Genomic DNA, 17,574 nt, shown 5'->3' on the forward strand with positions numbered 1-17,574 from the left:
GGAATAAACTTAGGAGATCTGGCACACATTACTCAACAATTTTAGAAAACTTTAATATAGTCCATCCATTGCAGGTCCCAAATATTGATACAAGCTGACCGCTTCCATACTTCTAACAGACACTCATATACAGGGTAAAAAATAAAAAAGCTCAACCCAACATATCTCTCCACTTTTCCTTTCCCCCAACCATGCCAGCTCAGTACAACAACTATACACAAAATCTCAGATTGGACAACCTAGTGCAGTAACCAGGTAAGCAGACAGCATCATATGAAATACCATAAAGTGACCCACCGAGCTGTTCACAGCTACCAGCATTGAGCACCTATCTCATACACTTCATCATCCAACACATTGTTAAGTACTACGACTGATAAAATAATAACTGCAACTCGGTGGTCATCATGCACAACGTGGAACACTTCTCACATTGAATCAAAACAAAAACAACATCCTTCCAAATACACACCCCTACATGGTATAGCGGTGCTACTCATGTAGGGAAGTGCTTCAGTGCCCCATATAGAAGTAGTAATCGCTACATAAATGCTGCAATACAATACCAGTGCGAGATTATAACCTCAAAATGGGAAACTGCTTTCTACTGGCATGGTCTTATGGCCTGTCGAGAGCTCTTTCCCTTTGAATGAGGAAATATCCCTAATTGGCAAACAAAGTGCTATTTATGTTTTTGTAACTCCTCAGCATTTTGTTTCCTAATATAATTTAAAAGAATAGTGAAGCATGTCTGTCTTTGAATTTATTTTGGGACCAAACTTCCTGTAGACTCATGACATCTCCTATTTTGGTCTACATTTTCGCTCAAAAAAGCGATTGTTAGAGGTAGTGTCATATTGAAATATCAGTAATGCAAATGTAAATTAGTCACTCAAGCGATTTACTGGGAATTGTGATAATCCTTTTGGTTATATATTCCTTTTACAGGCTTTGTTGCGGTTCATTTTCGCCTGATTCCAATCTGAAATGTTCAATATGAAGGAAGAGGGCGATGAGACGAGTGTCCTTTCTCCAGATGAATGTCTGTGCAGAGGCAGGCCATCCTCTGAAAAGAAATTCAACTCTCCTGACCCACAAGTGGCTGGGCGTAGAACATCCTCAGCAAAAAATTTCACCTCACCTGAACCAGCCATGTTCCGGCCTAGGCCCTCTTCAGAAAGAACTCAGGTAAGTATTATATTTTGCTAGAATTTTAATCACTACACATACGATGTTGAATAGATTCATGTGCTACCTTAAAATAAATAAATGAATGATTATTAAAATAAATTTACTTTAATCACTGTACAACATCACAATATTTTTCAGAAAGGCCATAATTGTACCATGTCACAAAAACACCAGAGCATGCTAATGTCTACCATGCCATTACTTGTACAATTGCGAAAACAACTGCGTACTTTAGCACTGGACACCTGGCAAACCAAGTTTATATTAGCTTTGCCCCCTACCCTCTCCTACACTGTCTTATGAGTAATTCATGAAATTTTAAATAGGATACAAGTTTCCAAAAATAGCCTCTTAAGTGACCTTAACACCTGAGCTTTGCGACAGAAGTGGCCAGGAGTTGTGGCTGACCTTGATACAGCAAGTAATGCTCCATATAAATATCAGTCGATTTGGGGGCCTGGCTATGCAACACAAGATTGTGGGTGGATTTTAGCCCCACTCCATCTGGGCGCCCATGATCCACTTCATATCTCTGCCACTGTCACTGAGGGAGCCCGATCTGCGCTGCCTCGGATGACGGGATAGTCCCGTCCACGAGTGACTCTGCGCTTTCCCTGAGGCCCGGGGACACTGCAGCAGCTGAGGATTCTGACAGCCTGGTCAGCCTGTAAGGCTCTGACTACCTATGTTACCTACCAGTGGGGAAGCCCTGGGAGCTGACTAGGGCCCGGGCCTGACTGCAGCATGTATAGGCCTACTGGAGACTCCAGTTCTCTTGCGGTGTCTGGCCTGGGGGAAAGGCCAGGTTGCAAAGGGCAACAACAACAACAGGGCCCAAGAGGATCCCCCAGCGCACACTACTGAGCTGAGCAGCGAGGCCGACTGGAGACTGGGCACACAGGACGCAATACAGTGCTGCAGACAACACACTAAGCGTTGTGAAACACAGCACTCTCATGCCTCCCTTCATGTTCCAGTCCCCCCCCCCCCGTCCACTTGCTAAATAGCGCTCCCCACTCTAGGGCATAGAAAGGGCCCCTGGTTCTGAGCTGTTCCAGACCAGGAGATGTGATGTGTATCCACAACAACCTTTTCCTTTTCTCTCCTCCCTGCTGCAATTAATAACGCATAACACGCAGGGGACTACCATCAAGAAGAAAGTGGGACTGCTCATGCCCGTCTACTCAGAGAGACGGTAGAGGTGAGGTGGGTCCTTGGAGCAGCACATAGTGTCTATACCCTCTCAACCTGGTGCCCTTGATATAGACTGATCACTGCCAGGAACCTCATGAACTGCCCCGTGCAACGCTAACTCACAAGTTAGCCCCTGCATTGGCCTTGAACTGTGCGATGGGAGGGGGCCTGGAAGGTCGGCGCCACTGTTGGCTACACCTAGACAGTCTCTTCTGAGAGTAACCACCAGATGGGGCATACAGGCGGACCGGGGCCCTGGCCACCAGAGCAGCGTACTGATCGTGCCACAAGTCACTCAGTGCCCAGCTCACCACCTGCGCCATTGGCGACTGCTACACACCTCAGACTTGACCGGATTGTAGAAGCTATCGGAGCCACCGAGCAGGACCTTAGTGCTAAGGTAGATGCAGTGGCTGTGGAACTGGGGATTTTACGTGCAGATCAGAAAGAGCTGGCAGTCTATGTGACACACGTGGAGCGAGAAATTAAGGAGATCCCGGCAGTCCATGAGCTAAAAAGGCAGGTCCGCACACTCATGGCCAGAGTACAGGCCCATGAAGCCAGAACCAAAGATTCAAGATGGCGTTCCTACCATAATAACCTTCAGATAGTCAGTTTCCCGGAGGGGTCAATGGGCTTAGACCCAGTACAGTTCTTTGAATCCTGGCTGTTGAAGATAGTGGCGCCCTCTCAGCTTTCTGCACATTTCCTGCTGAAGTGAGCCCATAAGGTCCCGGCACGCCGCCTGCCATTGTGTGCATCACCAAGACCTGTAGTGGTCAGGATAATGAACTATAGAGACAAAGCAACTCTGTACAGGCTGCCCGGACATCGGATCCCCTGTATCATGATGGTGCCAGAGTGTTAATCTTTTCAGATTATACCTCATCAGTGCAGCGTCTTCAGGCCTTGTTCCTTGGAGTAAAGGGACAGCTACAGCATGTAGGACTGCACTATTAACTCCCCTTTCCAGCAAAGCTTGAGGTCATAGCGAGCTGCAAAAGTTATTTCTTTACAGAACCATCGGACGCTTGGGACTGGGTTGAACAACTCCCTTATGAAACCTCCAGCACGTCTTCGCCATCCCCTCGCCCGCCCCACCAGGCCCAAATTCTGTGGTGAAGTTGCACATTCTTAGCAAAGTGGGCCCACCTGCCCTGGATTCTGGGTGGAGACTTCAAATGTGTAATTGATCTCCGTCTAGACCAGACACACCCACCGCTCTCAGGTCCACTGGTCATTAACACTGCGGTGCACTTCTCCTAATGGCTCCAACACTGGTCCCTTTTGGACTGCTGAAGATCAATGTATCCCTTGTCCACTGACTTTTCCTATTACTTCCTCCCCCCCCCATGACTTACACGTCCGCTTGGACCAGATAATCTGTGAGCTGGCCACTTGGCTACTTACAGTAGAGGAGGAATATCTGGGGAAGACCTTCTCGGACCATAACCCCTTACAACTGCACCTGGACTGGCGCCTCCATGATCCCTGGTTCCTACATGGAGACTTCAACCTACCCTACTCGAAGAACAGGCATTCCATATGGCAACGGAAAAGTCCCTCACAAACTACCTAACAGACAGTTGGGGTACCTCCAATTCTAAATCAATAGACTGGGAGGCCAAGAAGATGGTAATTAGAGGACAATGTATCCACAATATAGTAGGCGACCGGATAACCTTACACAGTGATTTGACACTGCTTGAAGTTTCTCTAAGAGCACTAGAAAATACAGCTAGGAGAGACCCTGCAACACCTACAGCGCTGATCATAGCCCTCACCAAACACACACAGCTGGTGGTGCAACTGCACTGCTTAAACTTTGCGCTTACCAGGCCATAATGCATGCTGAGGAGGATAGGTCCTGGCACTTGTTGGCATGGTTTCAGCACAGCGCTAGTCCTCCAGCACCTATTACACTAATTAGGACCTCCCCCTAATGAAGTTGTTTTTAAACCAAACTGACATTCATGGGACGTTCACTGCGCATTATCATGCCTTATATGACCCTCCGTCTATAGACCGGAGGTGTGACATTGACCATTTCCTAGCCTCAGTAGCACTCTCAATGATCACCCTATTAGAGAGGGAAGACCTTAACGCACCTCTCACTGTAGAAGAAATCTGGGGTAGACGCAGCAATTCTGAAAACACCACAGATGGATGGACTCCCAATAGAGCTTATGAAAGCCACTTAACCCCCAGACTACTGGAGATATATCAGGTGGAACTTGAAGTGGTCTACCTCCCCCCATCTCTTCGAGAATCCTTATTAATCTCAATACTAAAGTCAGGGAAAGAACCCCAAGAGCTTGCCTCTTACCGTCCGCTATCGATGCTGGGTTCTGATTTTAAGATTTTAAATAAAGTGCTGGCTGGCCGCTTATATGACCTATTGACCCGCCTGATCCACTCCGATCAGAATGGGTTTATACCTGGCACCACCACCTTGAACATACGAGACCTGCACAGGATGATGGAGCTTTCTCCGGTCCATTGGCCATATGCTGCGTGCCTGGTTTAATGATCCTGTCGGTGGCGGCTGTCTCTCCGGGATCGTAATCTGGTTGTTGGACCGCCTGGATTGCTGTGGTCGGACCACCACCGCGAGTTTGAGGGGTTTAGGAAAGCCAAACTCGTAATCAGCCTCTTAGTCTTAGACGTATTTAGTTTAAAGAAATTGGCGGCTACCATCCAGTGTGTGAAAGAGAGGCAGTCAGTCATGATAAATGGAACGCCCCACTCACAGAAGCCCAAAGAAATAATTTGTGATCGAAGGTGAACTTCCTGCCGCCAGGGTACATGTAGAACAGGATACCAACTTGATGGATCCCTTTGGCCAGCGATCACATTTAATTGTGCAATAGAAACAGGGATAGAACTGATCCCTGTGGACACTGTGGTTGATATTTTTTTTACAAAGCTAAATAGTTACTGACTACGGACTGTCTGCACTCTATGAAATAAGGTTAAACCAGTCCAACTCATTGCCATTATACTCAGCTTTGGTTAGTACTGCTGTCAGGAGGGAGCGTTCCATGAGATTTGAAGGTAGCAATGAGACTTATAACAACAATACCAACTCTACTCGAACACTAGTCCTATCTACGAGCATCCTCTTATCATCTTACACTGACAACACAACTAAAGGGGTGCTATAGCCAGGGTGAAATGTTACCTGGGAAAAAGTCCAGCAGTTAATTTCTATCAGCACAACTCTGAATCTGAGTGAAAGCTAATGTTTCTAATATCCATCTTGTATGGGAAACCCAGAAGGTGGTGTCAACATTATTCGAGTGTTCTGTTGAAGATTATTTTTTTTCTATAAAAGTTAAACAATCACTCATATTTTCTCAGAATGGGAATTATCCCCGACCTAAATAAGCCATCAAAGATAATCAGTCATTAGCTCATTAATTGACGGCATATGTTTCTAACAGAAATGTTGTGAATGCTAAGTAAAATAAATAAATACAATAAATGCGAGCTGAGGTGGGGGTAATGGAGGTGAAAGTGGGGATGATGGTGAGGTGATAGAGACTGGTGTCATATGATGAGAGTGGCTTGCAACATTATTTTTCAGGACAGGAACAGGGGACTAGAGAGGAGGGAAGGATAGAGGGGAGGGGAGAGGTATATACACTTTTTAAAATAGTCAGTAAGTAAAATGTGAAGGTGCTTCTGAACGCAAATAGAGACAGACAGAAGGGGAGTAGGGAGCAAGAAAGAGAAGAGGGAGCAATAAAGGAAGAAGTGTGTGCCCAGAATGGGTGGGGAAGAGCAAGAAAGAAGAACAGAGATCCAGAAGGAGGGGGAAAGACTAAGAGAAGTAAGGAGATTTATCAGACAGCGAGAATGCAGGAGAGCAAACGATAAAGGACTATGATAAGTAAAGATAAAAAAAGAAAGAGAAGAAAAGATGAAGGGTAGAGAAAGTGCAGACATCGAGAAAGACAAGGAAGGAAATAAAATAAGGTACGATGAAAGAGAGGGGAAGGGCAATAAAGTAAAGCAAATGAGACGGGCACATAAGGCAAAAGGAAGAATGTTAAGATGGAAGTAAGGAAAGGGGAGAAAAGAAAGAACATAAGAAAGAGGGGCGAGCAGGAAACACATTGGGAACTGAGACCCAACAAGAGGATGAAAGCAGAGAATAAGAAGGAAGGAGGCAGGGAAAGGAGGAAAGTGAGAATGAATACCGAGTTCTTAAAGCCCCATCCTATTAGGGTATCTAATGTTAGCGAATTATACCAGTTTGAACATTGTGGCAGTCATAATAAAACAAGATGAAAATGCTGAATGCTACTTGCCAAATGTTAGACTTGGCATCCTTGACGTGGTATCCCCTAACTTTTTGCTTCTGTTTCCCAGGTTGTTGATGTGTGCTGGACTCTGTTTTTGCTGTTGTTTTTACTCTGGGCACTTTACCACTGCTATCCAGTGCTAAAGTGCAAGTGCTCCTATACAAAATGTGTATGTAATTTGTTTATCCATGATTGGCATATTTGATTTACTGGTAAGTCCCTAGTACAGTGCACTAGAGGTGCCCAGGGCGTGTAAATCAAATGTTACGAGTGGGCCTGTAGCACTGGTTGTGCCGCCCACAATAGTAGCTCTGTAAACATGGCTGAGACCTGGCACTGCAGTGTCTGTGTGTGCAGTTGTAAACTGCTAATTCGACTTGGCAAGTGTACACACTTGCCAGGCCTAAACCTTCAATTTTCTTACCTGTAAGACACCCCTAAGGTAGGCCCTAGGTAGCCCCATGGGCAGGGTGCAGTGTATGTTTAAGGTAGGACATATACTAATGTGTTTTATATGTCCTAACAGTGAAATACTGCCATATTCGGTTTTCACTGTTGCAAAGGCCTTGCAGAGGTTAACATGGGGGATACGGATACCTTTAAATATGATTACAGCATAGATTCCCTTTAGGAGCAGATAGACATGCAGAGTTTGGGGTCTTTTAGTAAGGTTGATTTTAAGATTGTGTGTTTGAAAATGCCACTTTTAGAAAGTGAGCATTTTCTTGCTTAAACCATTCTGTGACTATGCCTGTTTGTGGATTTCCTGTCTGGGTCAGTTTGACAGTTGGGCTGTTTGCACAGTGACACAAAGGGAGCTGGAGTGTAGCCTGCATATACTGATGACCCATCTGCGCTAGGAGGGAGAGGAGGAGTGGTCACTCACACCTGAAAAGGCTGTGCCTGCCCTCACACAATGCAGTCTCCAACCCCCTGGTGTGTGTCTGGGCCCTGGCCTGGGTACGGAGGGATTTCACAAACAAGAGAGACTTTCATTTGAAGTAAGCCTACTTCAAAGGCCAAAATGGGTATAAGAAGGGCACCCAAAACCACAGACTTTAGACCACTTCTGGACATCAAGAGGAAGCTCTGCCTGGAGAAGAGCTGTAGAGCTAAGGAGAAGTGCTGCCTTGCCTGTGACTGTGATTTGTGGAGCTATCCTGCAGTTGCTGCTTCTGCCTGGTGAAAAGGGACAAAGACTGGACTTTGTTCTGCATTCCTGCTTGTGAAGAAATCTCCAAGTGCTTGTCCTGAGCTTGCCTCCTGTTGTTGAAGTCTCAGGGCCATCAAAGACTTCCCCTGCCGGCTCCTGGACTCTCTGCTGAGACTCCTACCCTGCCCAGTGGTGCCCTATACAGGTCCTGGGGCCTTGACAGGTGAAGCTGGCAGACCAAGATTAAAAATCCACGCACAGACCGCCGTGCGGGGAAATTTCCGACGCACCCTCAGAGAGCGGCTGAAGAAATGACGTGCCGCCGGCTCCGCTGCTTAAATCGACACACCGCCTGCAGCGCGGTGTGGAAATCGATGCACGCAGCTGGAGAAACACCGCGCCGCATCGTTAACAGAGGCTGATAACATCGCAACCCACACAGCGCAGTTTTGCTACCGCCGTGCAGCAGGATTTTCGACGCAAACCTTGCTGGATGCGGAAAAATGACGCAACGCCTGCCCGGACCCGAGTGCTGCCTGGATCAACGTATCGCTCTCCTGCAGAGAGGAAAAATAATGCACGCCGACCTGACCGGAGAAGGAGAAATGACGCATGGTCTCGCTTGCGGGTGAGAAATCGACGAACCACTTAACTTTTTCGACGCACACACGCCCGTGCTTGTTATTTTGACGCTACCCAGGTACTTTTCAATGCTAACAGTTTTTTAACTGTTTACAACAGGATTTGAGACTCTTTTGCTTTTAGAATTAATAACTTGACTTGTGTATATTGGATTTTTTTCGTTTTGGTCTTGTTTTGTTTAGATAAATATTTTTGATTTTTAGAAACCTGTGATGTGTGATTTTGTAGTGTTTTCATTAAGTTACCGTGTGTGTTGGTACAAATACTTTACACCTAGAACTCTGAAGTTAAGCCTGCCTGCTCGTGCCAAGCTACCAAGGGGGTGAGTGAGGGTTTGCAGAGGGTGATTCTCCTTTACCCTGACTAGAGTGAGGGTCTATGCTTGGACAGGGGGTAACCTGACTGCCAACCAAAGACCCCATTTCTAACACCAAATGTCAAATTAACTTTAATGTTATTGATGTTTATTTTTAGTTGATGTAAACAAAATAAAATCACAATAAAAGTGCAATCAAAGTTATAAATAGATTACGTGCAATAAAATTTTCAAGATTCTAAAATACTGAGCTTTGTTTTAAAATAGTTGCAAAAATTGACTTATATTTTAGTGAGTTCATCTTGTTTACAACAGTTAATAATACCACATGTTAGAATCAGTTGGGAGTATACCCTTAAAACTGTTAGTATGCCATAAAAACCTTACTCTCTGATCTGCAAAGAGGCAATAGTGTAAAGGAATATACTCAAACGTTTCTACTGAACTGACAATACTGTTCTGCTAATTCAACGCGATTCCATGCTTCCATCATCTTTAAAAAGCAGCTGAGCAAATCTAAGTCTTAGAAACTTTTTGAACTCAACAGGATACTCTACCTGCTTGTAGCTTCTCAAACATGGACCCCTGTTGTAATACACATCATAAACATTGAACAGCCGTGCTCTAAAATAAATGCCAGGCCTGAAGCCCTTGGTTACATATTGTGCATGGACTTCAACTTGGATCTAAATCTCATTAATGAGTTATTGGGGGCTTTCTTTGACAAAATGGGTTGTTCAATCCAGATCTAAAAGCACAACACATAGTTTCTATTACTGGTGTGGACACATAATTGAAGCTCTAGCCAAATTCAACATTGGAAGCAATCAGAGGGGTTTGTTCACAGCATAAAAACTAGCTTAAAATCAAAATCAACAGAGTTCCCAAGCTTTGAACTGACCACATGTGACAGTCTAATAATTTACATTGGCTTTGCCAATGTCAATGGCATGAGCTGCCACCAGAATTTCACTTTCATAACATCCAATGCTGTATGGATTTAAAGTAGCCCAGTCCTATATGTTAAGTGTTTGGACACACTACAAAGGATCTGGAAAGAACTGGTGGACAGGTAGAGAAGGTGAAGATAGAGAGTTTTCAAGATCACACAGATAGTCAGTGAATAATAGAGATCCATTGGATAAGTTTGGCAAAAGGCAACAAAGTAAGTACAATCACAGAAAGAACAGGCACTCAAAAGGTAACTCAGCATTCAGAATTACTAACAACCATGGTGTGGAAGACATAAAGACAACAATATTAACAGTAAAGGGAATGTATAGTAGAGTGCCCAGGCCCTCCACATGGTAAGACTGAAGCTCAGTAAGTGCCTTATACACACATGCTGTTACAGACACTGACAGCAAACTATCTGCATATAGGATAACACATAAAGGCAGGGTCTGTGCAGCTTATGTTAAAAAATATTACATAAATACAATTATTAGAGCGCACCAGAAACACCACCATGGTTGTCAGCTGTGTCAGCCCTTGAATCCTGGCAGTCACAAAGGAACAAGCACTGTGGTACCATCACGGGTGGATACACAGTCACAAAAGACAAGGTTTAAGAGCAGAGTGGTGCTTACCAGTAAAGAACAGAAAGAGGAAACATTTGGCAGAAAGTAGGCAAACATGAAAAGTAGGAAACTGGAAACTAATGACACAGAGAAAGGAACTTAGGACTAGGGAAGAAGGGAATGGACGGCAAGCACTGAGTGAAGGGTAACTATAGAAGTAGTGGTAGTTCAAGGAATCATGAAGCACTGAAATGGCACTAACTCAAGAAAAAAGTGGAAACCCTGCAAAAAGCTCTAGGAACAAGAACACACTACAAAATAAAACAGGTTCAGGAACCAAGGATGCACTTCAAGATAGTGTGGGTGCAAGAAACAAGGATTTGCTATTGATCAGCAATCTTGAATTCTCTGGAAAAAAGGGTCTGTGAGAAAGGAACACTTCTACAATGACCAGCATTGGAGCAAGAGAATCAGAGGCTTGAAAGAGCTCTCACTAATGATCAACATGCCTCAGTGTGAGCAGGAGTGCACCTGCCAGCAGCAGATGTGCTGATTCCTCCACCCATACTTGGCCTGCACGTGTGTAGATGACACAGTCAGCAGGAAATTCTAGGAATTGCAGACTTAGGCAGGAAAATCAGTTAGGCTTGCACAACACCCAGTATGGATCCTGAGAGCAAGGCAAGTCTTGAATATTTTGAAGAATGTTGCAGATCAGGACTGAGAAATGCCAAGGGGTCAGGGCTCCTGGAAAAATTATTCTTTGGGGGACAGAGACAGACAATCTGGCTGACATAAAGCCTGGCACAGATCCAAAAGAAAAGTCAAGTTCAGACTATTGTCCAAACCACTGTGAGTCAGTACACAGATATAATTAAAGGCCAGCAAACTTAGTCTAACTGTAGAAAGTCCACCAGGCATGCCCGTATGTGGTGAGCATGGGAGAGCGGGGAGCAAAGCATGACGCAGATTGCCAAACTCATCATTAAAGGTGACTAGCCTATTACTTAGGTGTTTACCATGTCTGTTGTAGGGCTTTTACTTAGCTGCCCACTTACTTTTGAGTCAAAAGGGATGCTCAAATACTTATAAGTTGTGGTCTGAGTGATCTCATTTCCATCTATAAATCCATTTCCTCTATAATTGCTTTTCCCAAAGAACATATTTTGAGTTTGGTCAAGGTTAACTTGTAAGATATTTTCCAAGTTGTAACTAGTGAGACGTCCTGTGAATATTGGAGCCTGACAGGTGTCTGTACAAAGATTAGTAATTCTTCCACATAGTATAACACTCCAACTTTGACCAGGCCTAGCTTTGGTGGAAAATGGCTGTGAGCTACAACACAATCCCAGCTGTGTGATTCTATTAACTATTGCCCTGAAAGGTGTCAGTGTGGGGTTTCTCGTCCTCACACTTGTATCTTCCTTTCACCCTCCTGAAAATTCTAGTCTTTTTCTCCTACTTATGGTTATTTTGCCATGCCCTTGCCAAGAATTGCCACTCCACAGAATGGTTTATTTCCTTCATTTAAATGAAATAGGCGAGAAATAGAGAGACCAGCAGAGACATTTCTCAAGGCTGGTTTTTAATATCTGCTAGTGCTAAGCACTGACAAGACCTAAGCTATATAACGAAGCGGGCGTGGCTTCTAAGCAACATCTGGCAAATACAGTGCATTTGACTCAACATAATAGAGCTGATCATAGTTAAGAAACTAAGAATGATCCAATCAATAAAAAACATGCTAAATTCCAAGAAGTGTGCTGAGCAAGATGATCTTAACTTTTGTTTTAAAATCAAAAGATGTTACAAAAGAGGGAGCCGAGGCCAATGTCGCTGCAGTTCTTCCGCAGGTCAGCCCAGTGGAAACATCGTAATACGACGGTGGGAAAGCCTACAGCTTGACGCCCACCTCCCCACTGCCGTATTGGCATTCGGGAAGTCAGAACTCCAAACTCATAATCAGCCCCTAAGTTTTGCATCACCTAATATGATACTGTGAACAGACAAGTGGTAATGGGCACAAAGAAAGTGCATATCCTTTACAACCTGCCTATTCTCTATTAACCCAAGGTGCAAGGGTTTCTATTAATCACTTCTTACAAATATAAACACTAAAAAGAGTGCTGCCTTTCATTCAGGCAATCAAAAAAGTAATAAGGACAAACCAAGAGGAAATCTATTTAATACCAAAACAGTTGTTGCTTTGGAAAATAACTTCACATTATTTGGCATTTTTTGGATCACCATTTGATTTGGACAGTTGGAGAATGAAAAACGTAGATTAGAATTTGAAATAGAAAAGTATCAACAGTCGAATCAGAAAATACTGCAATAAACAGTTTTATTATTATTATAAACTGGCAGAATAGGCAAAAGAAAAAGCAACAATGTGCTAGATTCTTGAAGGCAATTTGCATTGTGGTTTGACAGTTTATACAGTAAGGCTTATGAAATAAATGGCATATGACCATAGGCATATCCTAACTTATTTGTCACAATTGGAAAATAATAAAGACATGACAGTTTATGAATTAATACCTTTGGTTCCTAAGTAGCATTGTTGATGACGTTTGAACCCCATGTCTTTCTAGGGGGTCACCTTTAGTACAGACCATTTAAAAAGCCCAAACGGTTCTATAGAAGAGCCAAACGGAAGAGAAACGTTAAAAACTCTGAGGTACTGAAGGATATAGCAGCGAATCCCGGTAGAAAACCTCAAATATCAGCTAATCGCTAAAAGTAAGAAGCTAATGTGAGTGGAGTATGTACGAAAATAGGCCAAAGATGAACAAATGCGTGGACTGCTAGCATAATATGTGTGCTGAGTACTTGGAAAAATCAACCATGATTAAATGAGCGTGGCTGGAAACTGCAGAGATGGCAGACGGTCGCTGGTATTCCCAATGGAATCTGTGTCGGTGTCCCTGGCCCGCACATTCCAGAAGACTGCTCCAGGAGATAGTGGCGGTAGTGCTGCGCTGCCCTCGTGCTGTTGTTGACCTTTCATTTTCACTCACTATTCCAAGTACACTGATCCTGAAAGCGGCTACGACTTCACTGCCCACTTTTTGCTGTTTTATGCGGCATTACGTGCTCATTTTTGAACCTCGTTTGTTAGACACTTACTTCCATTAATTCTCTCAGGAATGCCACCATCCTAATGTCTAGGTGACCTACTGAAGATCCTGCAGATGCGCCTGCACTGGAGTGGAATGTAAGCATTTCTCATACTTTGGCCCAGCTTTTCACTCTTTAAGAGAGAACTTAGATGATTTGCCTTGGTCTCCTGTTCAGTTAAACACTTCCTTAAATGTGTGACTTACTCTGCTGCTGTATTTGTCACTATTGCTACATGCCTGAGTCACATGAGTGCTGCACCATCACTTTACGCACTTCTGTAGCACTTGATTTTCTGCATAAATCAAAAAATGATTTTGCACATTTGGGGATATAGAGTTTGTAGGAGGCTGGACTGGCTTGTAGTGAGTACCAAGGGGTACTTACACCTTGCACCAGGCCCAGGTATCCCTTATTAGTGTATAAGGTGTCTAGCAGCTTAGGCTGATAGATAATGGTAGCTTAGCAGAGCAGCTTAGGCTGAACTAGGAGACGAGTGAAGCTCCTTCAGTACCACTAGTGTCATATGCACAATATCATAAGAAAACACAACACAGATATACTTAAAATAAAGGTACTTTATTTTTATGTCAATATGCCAAAGTATCTCAGTGAGTACCCTCAGTATGAGGATAGCAAATATACACAAGATATATGTACACAATACCAAAAATATGCAGTATAGTATTAGAAAACAGTGCAAACAATGTATAGTTACAATAGGATGCAATGGGGACACATAGGGATAGGGGCAACACAAACCATATACTCCAAAAGTGGAATGCGAACCACGAATGGACCCCAAACCTATGTGACCTTGTAGAGGGTCGCTGGGACTGTAAGAAAACAGTGAGGGTTAGATAAATAGCCCACCCCAAGACCCTGAAAAGTGAGTGCAAAGTGCACTAAAGTTCCCCAAAGAGCACAAAAGTCGTGATAGGGGAATTCTGCAGGAAAGACCAAAACCAGCAAAGCAACAACGATGGATTTCCAGACGAGGGTACCTGTGGAACAAGGGGACCAAGTCCAAAAGTCACGACCAAGGCGAGAGTGGGCAGATGCCCAGGAAATGCCAGCTGTGGATGCAAAGAAGCTGCTACTAGGCAGTAGAAGCTGAGGATTATGCAGGAACGACAAGGGCTAGAAACTTCCCCTTTGGAAGATGGATGTCCCACGCCGTGGAGAGTCGTGCAGAAGTGTTTTCCTGAAGAAAGACCGCAAACAAGCCTTGCTAGCTGCAAGTCGTGCGGTTAGGGTTTTTGGATGCTGCTGTGGCCCAGGAGGGACCAGGATGTCGCCAATTGCGTCCAATTGCGTCAGGGGACAGAGGGGGTGCCCAGCAAGGCAAGGAGCCCTCTCAGAAGCAGGCAGCACCCGCAGAAGTGCCGGAACAGGCACTACGAAGAGGAGTGAAACGGTGCTCACCCGAAGTTGCACAAAGGAGTCCCACGCCGCCGGGGGACAACTCATGAGGTCGTGCAATGCAGGTTAGAGTGCCGTGGACCCAGGCTTGGCTGTGCACAAAGGATTTCCGCCGGAAGTGCACAGAGGCCGGAGTAGCTGCAAAAGACGCGGTTCCCAGCAATGCAGTCTGGCGTGGGGAGGCAAGGACTTACCTCCACCAAACTTGGACTGAAGAGTCACTGGACTGTGGGAGTCACTTGGGCAGAGTTGCTGGATTCAAGGGACCTCGCTCGTCGTGCTGAGAGGAGACCCAGGGGACCGGTGATGCAGTTCTTTGGTGCCTGCGGTAGCAGGGGGAAGATTCCGTCGACCCACGGGAGATTTCTTCGGAGCTTCTAGTGCAGAGAGGAGGCAGACTACCCCCACAGCATGCACCACCAGGAAAGCAGTCGAGAAGGCAGCAGGATCAGCGTTACAGAGTTGCAGTAGTCGTCTTCGCTACTTTGTTGCAGTTTTGCAGGCTTCCAGCGCGGTCAGCAGTCGATTCCTTGGTAGAAGGTGAAGAGAGAGATACAGAGGAATTCTGATGAGCTCTTGCATTCGTTATCTAAGGAAATCCCCAAAGCAGAGACCCTAAATAGCCAGAAAAGAGGGTTTGGCTACTTAGGAGAGAAGATAGGCTAGCAACACCTGAAGGAGCCTATCAGAAGAAGTCTCTGACGTCACCTGCTGGCCCTGGCCACTCAGAGCAGTCCAGTGTGCCAGCAGCACCTCTGTTTCCAAGATGGCAGAGGTCTGGAGCACACTGGAGGAGCTCTGGGCACCTCCCAGGGGAGGTGCAGGTCAGGGGAGTGGTCACTCCCCTTTCCTTTGTCCAGTTTCGCACCAGAGCAGGGCTGAGGGGTCCCTGAACCGGTGTAGACTGGCTTATGCAGAAATGGGCACCATGTGTGCCCATGAAAGCATTTCCAGAGGCTGGGGGAGGCTACTCCTCCCCTGCCTTAACACCATTTTCCAAAGGGAGAGGGTGTAACACCCTCTCTCTGAGGAAGTCCTTTGTTCTGCCTTCCTGGGCCAAGCCTGGCTGGACCCCAGGAGGGCAGAAACGTGTCTGAGGGGTTGGCAGCAGCTGCAGTGAAACCCCGGGAAAGGCAGTTTGGCAGTACCCGGGTCTGTGCTAGAGACCCGTGGGATCATGGGATTGTGCCAACAATGCCAGGATGGCATAGAGGGGGCAATTCCATGATCATAGACATGTTACATGGCCATATTCGGAGTTACCATTGTGAAGCTACACATAGGTAGTGACCTATATGTAGTGCACGTGTGTAATGGTGTCCCCGCACTCACAAAGTCCGGGGAATTGGCCCTGTACAATGTGGGGGCACCTTGGCTAGTGCCAGGGTGCCCATACACTAAGTAACTTAGCACCCAACCTTTACCAGGTAAAGGTTAGACATATAGGTGACTTATAAGTTACTTAAGTGCAGTGTAAAATGGCTGTGAAATAACGTGGACGTTATTTCACTCAGGCTGCAGTGGCAGGCCTGTGTAAGAATTGTCAGAGCTCCCTATGGGTGGCAAAAGAAATGCTGCAGCCCATAGGGATCTCCTGGAACCCCAATACCCTGGGTACCTCAGTACCATATACTAGGGAATTATAAGGGTGTTCCAGTATGCCAATGTAAATTGGTAAAATTGGTCACTAGCCTGTTAGTGACAATTTGAAAGAAATGAGAGAGCATAACCACTGAGGTTCTGATTAGCAGAGCCTCAGTGAGACAGTTAGTCATTACACAGGTAACACATACAGGGCACACTTATTAACACTGGGGCCCTGGCTGGCAGGGTCCCAGTGACACATACAACTAAAACAACATATATACAGTGAAATATGGGGGTAACATGCCAGGCAAGATGGTACTTTCCTACACAACCCCCCCCCCCCAAACGAAGGACAATAAGACTAGCCATGACCTGATGAGTCTTCATTGTCTAAGTGGAAATATCTGGAGAGTCCATCTGCATTGGAGTGGGTACTCCCAGGTCTGTGTTCCACTGTATAGTCCATTCCCTGTAGGGATATAGACCACCTCAACAATTTAGGATTTTCACCTTTCATTTGTTTTAGCCAAAGTAGAGGTTTGTGGTCTGTCTGAACAATGAAGTGAGTGCCAAACAGGTATGGCCTCAACTTCTTCAGTGCCCAGACCACAGCAAAGGCCTCCCTCTCTATGGCAGACCAACGCTTTTCTCTAGGGGTCAACCTCCTGCTGATAAAAGCAACAGGTTGATCCTGGCCCTCAGAATTAAGTTGTGAAAGGACTGCCCCTACCCCTAATTCAGATGCATCAGTTTGGACAATGAATTTTTTGGAGTAACAGGGGTTTTTCAGGACAGGTGCAGAGCACATGGCCTGCTTCAGCTCCTCAAAAGCTTTCTGACAGCTAGCTGTCCACAATACCTTTTTAGGCATTTTCTTGGAGGTGAGGTCATTAGGAGGGGCTGCAATGGAGCCATAGTTCTTTATGAACCTCCTGTAATACCCAGTGAGGCCTAAGAAGGCTCTCACCTGGGTCTGAGTTGTAGGGGGAACCCAATCTATAATAGTTTGGATTTTCCCCTGAAGTGGTGCAATCTGTTCTCCACCTACCAGGTGTCCCAGATAAACCACCTTCCCCTGCCCTATCTGGCACTTTGAAGCCTTGATAGTGAGGCCTGCCTTTT

General features: G+C 45.4%; 1 protein-coding gene across 1 annotated transcript in view; it reads left to right on the top strand.

Moving 5' to 3' along the window:
- DLEC1 (DLEC1 cilia and flagella associated protein) overlaps positions 1–17,574 on the top strand; it is a 535,808-nt gene that overhangs the window by 12,513 nt on the left and 505,721 nt on the right. The window contains exon 2 of the mRNA XM_069211058.1: positions 949–1,188. Coding sequence (XP_069067159.1) covers positions 988–1,188 — 201 coding nt within the window. The 5' untranslated portion in view covers positions 949–987. The remainder of the gene's footprint in view (positions 1–948; positions 1,189–17,574) is intronic.

This window comes from Pleurodeles waltl, chromosome 10 (genome assembly GCF_031143425.1).
Source record: "Pleurodeles waltl isolate 20211129_DDA chromosome 10, aPleWal1.hap1.20221129, whole genome shotgun sequence".
Lineage (NCBI taxonomy): Eukaryota > Metazoa > Chordata > Amphibia > Caudata > Salamandridae > Pleurodeles > Pleurodeles waltl.